Raw genomic sequence first — 11,496 nt, forward strand, 5'->3', positions numbered from 1 at the left:
TCCTTGTTCACGAGTTTCCTTTTCGCGATTGTTTTGCAGGCATATTGTTCGCCTGTTTGTTTGTGTGTGCATAGATGTGTGACGCCGAATTGTCCTCTCCCGAGCTCCTTTCCAATGGTGTAAGTCGAGCGGACGTCCTCCATTGGACGGCCTAAAACCGGCCCTATTGGGGTTGGTTTCGAAGGTTTGGGAGAGGCTGAAGGAGGCAGAGTTCTATACGGGACGGTGGGGTTATGCATGGAAGAACTAGGATTCTCTACCAGTTTGGCAATAGATTCTACTTTTATCCTTGCGTCATCTGGATCATTTGTTGTTTTGTCTTGGGAGCAACAATTCCCCATTGAACGAGGGATCAAAAGACAAGATTAAAGAAAAGAGACAGATAAAGATATGAATGTGCAGTAGGATGATGGCCCTGAGCTCAAGGGCTGGAGATCATGAAAATAATTTGGGGTTTTAAGGGGTTTAAAAGAAGAAGGTTGATTAGAGACTAGAGAGAGAAAGCCATGGCTTGCAAGAGAGAAGCATTTAGGACATCATGCATTTGGTGAGAGGTTTAGGAGAACAAAATTTTACATTTTTGTAAATTTGGTTTAATGCAAAAAATGGGTTGAAAGAATCCTAGGATTTGGGAAAATTAATAAGGGTTCAGAGGATTTCCCGGGAACAAATTACTCCTTTGGTTGGTTGGCACATGGCAGATTGAGAAAACAAATTCCATATTCATGCAAGGAAAATTTTATTTTATTTTATTTTTTGTTTCGTGGAAAGTTAATTTCACAATGTTAAAAAATGTACAAGTTAATTAAATGAAATGTACTTGGAACTTAAAAACCGGTGTCGATATTAAAAAATACGAGTACTAGATAAAAGAATATATTTAGATTGAAAAAGAAAGACGCACATTGTACATTCTCTTCAAAAAACATTATTGACTATAGATGGAAAAATCTTCGTTGCTATAATAGTGGAACTTCCCAAAAATGAAAAAAAGAACAAAACTTATCAAAATTCATAAATATTTTTTTGCATACGAATTGTATTCCTTAACCGTAAAAATGAAATTATCTCATCATAACAATAGTGAATCGGAAAGGATAATCACAAAACTTCATACATCTTGTTACAACTCTTAAGGATGTGATTGCACCAAACTTTGGAGTATCATAAATGAATCGAGAAGAGCAAAAAATACCATACACCTAATCTTAAATTTGTAGAAAAAACCTTATAGAATCAGCAAAGCATTATAACCCACTATTAGGTACCAATATAAGAAATTTATTTTTAATTTAAGGGTGGAATCACTTGTATGAGCAAGTTCAGCTTCTATAACCTCAACTAAACATGAACTGTGCTGAAAACAGAAACAAAAACATAAACATGACATGTCTAAATGCAAACTTGTGTACAATACCATTTTCAGACTTTAAAGATACTATGTTTAGGGGGTCATTTGTCCGGAATTTGGGGACGAGTACGCCTCATTGAGCCTAATTCTTGACTGGGATTTTTTTCCTTCCCTTTTGGCGTCTGTTCAGTATGTCTCCCTTCATCCGTGCCTTTAACAGAGCTGTATTCAGCCACTGTTTCTATGGATGATGTTACTAAATTAGATCTGGGCGAACTGAGTAAGTACCCTAGCTTCATCAGACATGTTAGAGTACTATGTTAAAACCGTGAAAATCCGGAGACAAGTTTACCAAACAAGCATGAACTGGTAGAACAGTTTTAAGGGGAGATCTTAAACTTACACTCCGGAAATAAAGCATAAGGGGGTCTCATTAAATCTATAAAGCAGGTTTCCATCTGGACTGCATTAGCAGAACTAGATAATAAATTCATGCTGACCAGAAAAATCAATTCTGATAGGAAAAGGAGCATCTTCTGTTCTTCATATACACATTATCAGTGCAGTTAAATGAGTGCATTTACACGTGCACGCAAACACATTCAGAGAGAGAGAGAGAGATTACTCCAGAGCTTGGATCATCAAATGGGTAAGGATTGTCCAGAAGTTCTCGAGAGGGGGCTTTTGAAGATTCTGATTGCTAGTGCTGTTGCTCTTTCATCATCTTCACAGTTCAAATTGACGCCCCACTTAAAACAACAGTGAACTATCTTATTCCAATAAATTTGATTCTTCGTAAATAAATCATCTTACCCTATTCCATTCAGTTCTCTGTCACCTCTAAGAGAAAATTCAATGTAATTAGATCCAAGCCGCTTCCAAATTGAAAATTTACGGTGATATGCTAAATATTTGTTTGTCCATCCTGTCACTTTACGAATATGCATCGTTCATTACCATGCATACTACCAAATTCAGGACATAGATAAATAGCCTTCAGCACTTCTGCTTCAGTATTACTGAAAATGCTTATGAATGAAACTTGGGAAGAACCTTTTGGAGTTTCATTAACAACTCATCACATGCAACACCACCATTTTTCCAATCCTCTTGGGAAAATTTTGGTAGAAGCTCCACAACGTCTTGATCGTCAGAAATATCACACAGACACGTCATGATAGTTGAAGTGATTTTAGAGTCAAGAACAACACCCTCAGATCCCATTTTCCGAAGTAAGCCAATCATCTCTTCTGTTTGACCCTGTACGCTAAACCCCTTCAGCAATGAATCATAAACAGAGATGTCAGGTGAGAATCCACATGCAGTCATTCTCTCAAACGTGCTTTTAGCCTCTTCCATCAGTCCTAATTTTGATAACCTATTAATCAACATTGAAAAGGTAAAAGCATCAGGATTCAATCCCCTTCGATTCATATGGTTAAGTAACTCATTGGCATACTGCATGTTCCCAGCCTTTATTGATGAATCGACTATGATATTATACGAGATAACATCTGGTTGAATGCTTCCATCAACCATCTCTTTAAACAACCTCTTTGCTTGCTCAAAACTACCCTCTTTGCACAAGGTCGCCATCAATGTATTGTAGTCAGGCAGTGTAGGAGTAAGACCTAAGGATCTCATTTTACTAAACAACCCTTTCGCAATGTTTATGATGTTATGTTTGCAAAATCCATCAATCATAACACTGTAAGTCCGTGAATCAGGAATAAGGCCCAATTGTAAAACCTCCTTCCACAGTTCCATACCTTTTTCAACATTTCCTTCCTTTAGATAAGCTCCAATTAGTGCAGTATATGTCACCACGTCACCAACTTTCTTATGCTCAACCATCTCGCTATTAATTCTTGCAGCCTCGTCAAGACGGCCTTCTCTACACAGACCTCGGATCAACATGCTGATCGTCCAAGCATCTGGGTCAACATAATTCTTGTTTGACAGCATCAAATCAAAGAGTTTCAGAGCATCGTTAACGTTCCCAATGTCACAAAGTCCCCTCAGAATCATATTGTAAGTAACCACATCAGGCTTTTTGCCCTTCTCGACCATCATTTCAAGAATCTTGAAAGCATCACTTAGCAATCCTTCCTTGCATAATCCATTAATTAGAATGTTATATGTAATGTTATTAGGCTCTTCTCTCTTTTCCAGCATGAAATTAAACAGCTCCAACGCTTTTGCAATCTTCCCATCCTTGCAAAGCCCACTAATCATACCTGTGAAGGTAACAACATCGGGACGTATTCCACGCTCCAACATAGTGTTAAACAAACCCTTGGCTTCTTTCAATTTTCCCATCTTACAAAGACCATTCATCAAACACGTATATGTAACTTCATTCGGAGAGATTTCCTTTCCCAACATCTCGTTCAAAAGTCCCTTCGCTCTATCAACATCTCCATTAATGCAGAGTCCATTTATAAGTGTGTTATAGATATAAAGATCCGGCTCCAACTGCTTCATTCTCATCTCCTCCAACAATCTCATCGCTTCATCAGTCCGACCCTTCAAACAGAGACCATCCATCAAAATGTTATAAGTAACCACGTTAGGAACGCAATAAGCACGCTCCATCTGACTCCTCATATCTATAGCTTCATCCAGATTTCTCACCGTGCACAATCCCTTTATCAGAGTATTAAAACTAACTACATCTGGCAGCACAGAATTTCTTCCCATTTCATCCAAGAATTCCACAGCCCTAACAAATTTGCCTTTATAACACAAACTCTTCAATACAAGATTTGCAACATACACATTAATGCTAAACCCACTTTTCAAAATTATACCAGGCACAGCAAGTGCTAATTCCGGTATGTTGAAATGCACAAAACACTCAACCAAAGAGGATAATGACAGAAAACTCGGTGAAACTCCAACCCAAGTCATTTTCCTGTAAACACTGTAAGACATTTTGTATTCTTTGTTCTTGGCAAGAATTTGAACGAGAAAATTGCACGTGTGTCTCGAAGGAACGAGACCCATATCCCCAACTTGATCGAAAAGCGCAAGGGCTTTATTAAACTGGGTTCTGGTGTGGGGTTTTTCACCTAGAGATTTTATTTGGATTTCTACTGCGTGTAAATCATTGGGAATGAAATCAGGTAGGGAGTTTGTACTTGAGACAGTAGATAAAAGATTGGTAAAGATAATATTTTGATGCAAATACGGATATAAAAAAAGTTTTTTTCTAATCATTGTTGCTGTTGAAATTTGTAATTCAATTTCTTGTTCTGTTTTCGTCTTCGAAGATTTAAGTTGTGTGGGTTAAATCAAAACGTTCAAATTCTATGTGTATACATACAGACATGTATACATAGGCGGTGATGAATGTTAACACGGAAAGCAATGGCCGTTTTACCTGGCAAAGGAGAGGGACGGCAAGCGGTGGCGGCGGCCGGTTTGAGTAAGGTGGAAGGGGAGGGCAGCACTGGCAATGCTTTCCAGTTGATATCGTGCTTTTCAAAGCTGCGACTTTTAAATCGCTAATTTTGTGTAAAATTTGTTTGAATTAACCAATTTTTGTATTGTATTGTATTGTATTGTTTTAGTCAAAGGGGTTAAAAAAAAGGGGGCCTTTCTTTCATATATATTTTAATGAAAAATACTTTCTTTATTGTTGTTAGCCTTTGACATTAGGTTGGTAGAAAAATTATCCCCATTTTGATACCAATTAAAATCTAAATTTTAATATAAATCAAAGTCAATAATTCATTTCAACTACAAATTTTATAGGTCCCACAATTTTTCAACCACATATTTCATCTCCTTTTATCAAAATATACTAAAATTTAATTTTAATCTTCACCAAACAGGAACTTAGTAATCCATTACCCAAAAATTTTGTTCTCATACTTGTTTGTTTTTTATAGTGCAATATAAATCCAGATTATTTTCGTTCTTTGTTCTTTCTTAAACCCTCATATACCAAGCAATATTGAACGAGTGAAGAAATACAATGTTGCTTATGAGCACAATCTTGACTAAATTTAACGAAGAAGTCTTATCTGACACACAACAATACATTTAATAATTTGAAATAAAATAAACTAATAATCATTTCAAATATTTTTTATTTATGATATCTTATTCAATCCTACAATGGGACTTACAACATACCTTAGAATGTGACATGGAATGGAGGAAAAAAAATAATAAAAGAAAACAAAAATCTTTCAACTTTTAAAAGTCGTATCTCTCTCCTCATTTTCAACTGCCCACAGTGAAGACGTGTCTCTCCCCTTGTTTTCCCCCTTTTGCAAACCCTCTAAACCAACGACGACGTTGTTCGACGATAGCTTGAAATTTGAGCCAGCATCTCACTGGACGCTGACTACTAAGCTTTACCTCTGACACTCTCTTCCATTCCGACCGATTGTCCATATTTGATCACTCGACAACGCCATCGCTATCACAACAGTTCGGCCATCGCAAAACAAGGAAGACCCACCTCAGCCGGCCATCAAATCGTACTTCATACACGGGATTACAAATAGGAAGGCAAGTATGTGGTTTAATTATTGATTTATCTACAGTAGCGAGATTGATTGTGGACGGTTCGTTCTTCAAGTTTTTTGTTTTGTTTTTTTTTTGTCTTTTCTAATGTTATTGATGCATCATCTATGGAATTTGTTGAAATCTCAGTCCAAAACGTTACATTTGTGTTAAGTATGTGAGATTGCTTGTTTCTCTTTTCTTTCTTTTCATTTTTTTTGGTTGGGGTGGATAGGGAACGAGGTTACAATATTGGACTTCTGTTGTTCTTTCGGTGGTTGTACTGATATAGCCCTTAATGGACTATTCTATAGTTTATAATCCTTTCTTTATTTTCATAGTAATGGTGTTTTTCTTCATAATTACCATTCAATTAAGGCGTCCTATAGGTTCGATATAGAGTTTGTTTTGGCAATGATTATAAGCCAATGTGTTTCTTCATTTTTCCCCCCTCTCTGGTGGGGTGGGGGGAAAGAGATGTGGTAGAATTCTGCAATTTTAACTATTAGTTTAGGCTCCGTTTGGTAGCCATTTTTTTTCAAAATGCATTTTTCTCTCTCTTCTTTTTAATCACATATTCTTTATTAAAATAATATTACACATAAATCAAAAACTTTTCCTTATTTCTCAACCACACATTTAACATCAATTTACCCCCCCCCCCCAACAAATAACAACCAAAATTTCCCCCCCCCCCCCCAACTAATAACATTGTTTAAAGGCCCTTGAATTGAAAGAAACATTTCATTTATTCAATGAATCTATTTATGGTTTTCTGAATGTGTGACAGATTACTACTAGTTAGCCTTTATATATGGAATTCCACATATTCACGTATTTATGGTCAAGAGAGCACTAATTCCTGTCGTGTTTACTTTCTTTCATGATGGAGTCATCAAAATAACTTAATTATTTAAAAAAATAAATTCACAAAATGAGTTTTTCACACAAATCATCGGATTGGAAATTGATTGATGCAGTGAGCTTGAAGCACAAATATCATCAGACTTTCTTGCATGTTGAAATGTTCATGTCTGATTCTTGAAAATTTAAAAATTCTTTCTAGTTGCAAAACGTATGATCTGTTTCAACGATGTCTATTTGAAAGTGGTATGCTTTGGCTCTTTGCAGTGAAAAGGTTGTTCGGTTTTCATTTGTTATGGTATTCTAAATCATAATTTTCTCTGTCATTGTGTTCTCAGAATAGGTGGGAAGAATTCTGGAGTATGTTATAGGTGCCGGAGCAAGGGACACTTCTTCATCGATTGTCCAATAAGACGTCAGCATTACTGAGGGTGAAGAAATGGAAGGAAACACCTAATGATATGGCCCGCATGTTCCAATCTCAAGTAAGACTGAACGACGAAGAATAAATATGTATTTCTGTGAATGTTACGATCCATAAGGGAAAAGGCATCGCGAACGCAAACGCAAAAGGGAAAGAGTCGGATTGAGCATTGTTTAATGTTTGACTAGCTATAGGGGATTTCGTGTGTGTATTAAGTGAATGAACCACTTTCGTTTGTATAATAATTTGCAACTCCATACAATGGTGTTTATTAATCGATGCCTATTTCCATGAAATCATCATATTCATCACACAACCGTATGCTAAATAACTAATAAATTAAAACATTTATGATAATCGAGTCATTAAAATGTAGTTGATAAAAATGTGGTCAATACGCACATTACAGAAGACCTAGCAAAGAAATATCGATGTAATACTAATGAATTGAAATGACTTGACATTAGTTTAACCAAAGTGGCTAACACTTCCACAGAATTCCTATGCTTTTAACCGAAAAAGTAAGCATACATTCCTCTGCTTAATGTTTCATTGAATAGAATCCTTGTCTACATATGTTGAATCTAGGAAAGCTACCAGAAACTGGCTAATCATAAAATCTTGCAAAAGCTCATCAAAATCCAGGAAAGTAACAGAAAGCAACTGGCTAGAGTTAATGCTAGGTGCACAAAACCTCTCCCTACCACTGGGCTGTATAAAGAATATACTACAATTATTAGTCCAAGCACAATTGCCTTCACAAAATAAATTAAACATGTAGTCCTTAACTGCCATCATTGGGTGACATTTATTACAATTAACTTCTCGTAATCAAATTATTTCGAATTTGGATTTCGACATAGAATAAGCATATCTATAATATACGACCTTTTGACGTCCCGTCACAAGCTTGTGCCCCTTGCATTACGGGCATGTGGATAGTAGTTGTAAACTACGTTATCTAACATCCAAAACCATACATTATTATGTGCAAATAAAAAAAACAAGTTCGAATAGCCAATTAGGATGAGGATTTACCATCAGAATTTAACATAACGTGTGTCGTACCCAACTTGGTCGTACTGGGCGATGGTATGTGTGGTGCAAATGCAAAACTTTCCTCACCGCCCTACATAAAGTACCAACATACATAACACATCCAACTCGAAAAAAGTTATGAAATACATTTACGTACCAAGAATTGGTGTGAATACAATGATGATGTTGGCGTGGCATGTTGTTGTTCTTCAGATGCCCGAACACTTGGTGCATCATGAGCTAAGTTATTTTGTCTTTTGCATGCAGTTGACGACATCTGTGAGAAAACTCGAAAAAAATGATAATTACTAGTTTATTTTTAAGGTCGCCAACAAATGAAATAATATATCTACCTTTGTTTTCTTCGAACGCGTCTCCAACGGGTTTTTCTTTCGAAGTTTCTTTGGCGCGCCCATTTTCTTTGATTGTTTAGGATCTCCTATGCTCCCGCCAATAGTATTTTGCGATCTAGTACCTTGTGAGGGTAACTGAAAAGTGTGGTGTGATAAGATATTACTACCACTACTTGGGGATGGCATCATAAGCTCTTTCTTTATCACTTCAATCCAATCCATTACCGTAGTAACCGCACGTGAGCGGACTTCATCGTTTGCTGCAAGGTTAGCAACCGAGAAGAACGCTTGACACATATTGTCGTACCTCAATTGCCCAGGAGTACTTACCAAACCAGTGTAATTAACTGGTACCCTCGTATGTGCTCTATTTACGTCTCTCCTCCATCTCCTCAGTATGTAGCGGCTCAATAGTACGATAACATCATTACGAATCAAAACTACGATCGTGTGTCTGCAAATTATTCTCCGAAATTCGAACAAGTGGTAGCTGCAAGTAATGTCACACGTCTCTTTTCGAAGGACTACCCAAAATGTCTTTTTGGTTCGACGATCGCCACACACAATGTCTTCTCGTACTTCATACATCATCCCAAAATGTCCCTGCGAAGCGGATATAAGTTCACAGTACACTTTTTCCGTAAACTCAGCTTGAACTTCTCGAATTTTGGAAATGGTGTAGACTGACTAAAATTGCTTCTCCATTTCATATGTTGTAGCACATGGAGGTAATTTCTTCAAAATATGCCATAAACACTATCTGTGTTTTGTATGTGGAAAAACAACCTCAATTGCATTTTGCATAGCCCTGTCCAAATCGGTAATTATTCCATGCGGAGGTTGACCATGCATACATTGAAGCCATGTCCTGAACAGCCACACAAAAGTGTCCGTGTCCTCATTCGATATCAAATCACACCCAAGCAGTGTTGATTGACAGTGATGATTTACACCAACAAAAGGGACAAAGGGCATGTAGTACTTATTAGTGAGGTAAGTGGTATCGAAAGTAACAACATCCCCAAACTCCCTATATGTTTGCCTACATCGATAGTCCGCCCAAAACACATTCTTCAACCATGATTCGTCGTCCAAATCAATACTAAAGTAAAAGCCCGAGCATCGCGCTTGCATTTTTGCGGCATCTCCTTCTCTAAGTCTTAGTCGCCGCACTTGTTTAATATAATTTCGACAGTCCTTTTCCACGCATGTCAAGTTCTCATACCCACCCGCTTCAACAACGGCAGAGTTAAAACTTTTGTGCAATGGAATTCTTGTCGTATCATTAACTTCAAGCCTCCCTTCACCTGTGCACTCAATTCTTTGTTATAGCGATACAATCTGGACTTTGAAGGACTGGTTTTATGATTATGCTCGAGGTGGACTGTATTTAATCTCTAGGTACCAAGTACATCGAAGATGTAAAGATCATCGCTTTACAATCAGTCTGAATTGTTGGTTGAGGCTTCAAAGAACCGCTTGTAGTACTACTTCGTCGACCTTCACGACTACATGTCAAGGTCACATATCTCAAAATCCCGTCGCCGTCTTTTTTCGAATTTCATTTCCAAATTGGGAAACCAACGGCATAACCATATCTTTTATAAAAGTCGAAGAATTCTGTTTCATCTTTGAATTTCATACCAACTACAGGCACTATCAGATAATCTCCTCCAATGTTTTTGTCGTCTAGAACGATCATGTTTTCCTCCACATTCTCATTATCGGATTCCACCATGCCTTTTGCCTCTGGAAAGGAAAATATTAAACACGTCACTTTCTACTATATGAGTATGTATACAAATCAAAAACACTGAAGTAAAAACATTTTAACAGTTTCATGAAAATTAATGTAATTGCGTGAAGCCCAACTATTCCATGCATGGCTCAAAGTCCAGTCGAAAATTATCTGTATGACATTTTATTAATTGACAATTTCAATATCATTAGCAGCTACATACTTAGCAAAGACGAAAACCAATGATGAACTACAGGTTTGGAAAAATTATCTATGCGAATAAAGATGAAAACCTACCACGAACACCACTGCTTTGCTTCTAAATCAATGTCCAACTCACGGTCCAGAACCAGGGGAACCTGCTCATTACCAAAACAAAGATAAATCAAAGGCTTGTTCATCATATCGATCACCTTCAAAGAAATATCACACAGGTAGAATTCGTTTTGAATGCTTCAATAAATCATAGCATGGACCCGGTTACACTTTGGAAATTTCTCTATAAAAATGCGTCTCTGAATCACATCAGTTCAAACTTGGAAAAATTATCTATAAAATTACTCAAACACTTTTGGTTTGAAAAATGTAATATTCACACTCGAAGAGACGTGAAAAGTGCCGTCGAGAAAGATTGTGTAATGAACCCGGTTACATTTTGAAATTTTGTCGACCACAGTGTCGACTTCAGGAGTTGGGATTTCACCAAGTGACGCCGACTTCAAGAGTAGGGAAATTTGCCGACTATAGTCGTCGGCTTCAATAAATCGTATTTGTGAAGTTTCTCGATCACAGTGGTTTGGATTTCACCGTTGTATGTCTAGAACTTAATGTTGTATGTCTCGGTGCATTTTCGTGAAAAAGGGGAAAACGTGTCTCTAAATTTGGGCCAAAATGGTTGAAGTAGCTGGTTCTGGCGTGAAGAAGCGGGTGACGCGGTTCCCAACGTCTATTTCTCTCCTTTTTACTTTCTCGTTTCCTTTTTCTTTTTTTTTTTTTTTTGCCCGATAACCCTTTTTTTCCCGCTTGACAACTCAGCCTTTTTTGAAATTCTGTAATATAAATTGTGAACAAACCATTGTACAAACAACAATTTTCTATCTTATTAGACGCAAACGCTATATAGAAAAGTTACATAAATATTTCATAAGTTTAATGTTCAGAAGTTCAAAAATGTAACTACATTGAAAAATTAGAAAAAAAGTAGAATGGGACG

General features: G+C 37.0%; 1 protein-coding gene across 1 annotated transcript; it reads right to left on the reverse strand.

The window, feature by feature from the left end:
• Positions 1-1,273: 1,273 nt before the first annotated feature.
• On the reverse strand, positions 1,274-4,858 carry LOC111400791 (pentatricopeptide repeat-containing protein At4g28010-like). Its single transcript, XM_023028195.1, has one exon. The coding sequence runs from the start codon at positions 4,568-4,570 to the stop codon at positions 2,381-2,383; it is 2,190 nt and encodes a 729-aa protein (XP_022883963.1). The 5' UTR covers positions 4,571-4,858; the 3' UTR covers positions 1,274-2,380.
• Between the last annotated feature and the right edge of the window lie 6,638 nt (positions 4,859-11,496).

This window comes from Olea europaea, chromosome 1, assembly GCF_002742605.1.
Source record: "Olea europaea var. sylvestris chromosome 1, O_europaea_v1, whole genome shotgun sequence".
Classification (NCBI taxonomy): Eukaryota; Viridiplantae; Streptophyta; class Magnoliopsida; order Lamiales; family Oleaceae; genus Olea; species Olea europaea.

Coding starts and splice junctions, on each gene's coding strand:
- LOC111400791 (XM_023028195.1), bottom strand. CDS start 4,570: ATGATTAGAAAAAAACTTTTTTTATATCCGTATTTGCATCAAAATATT.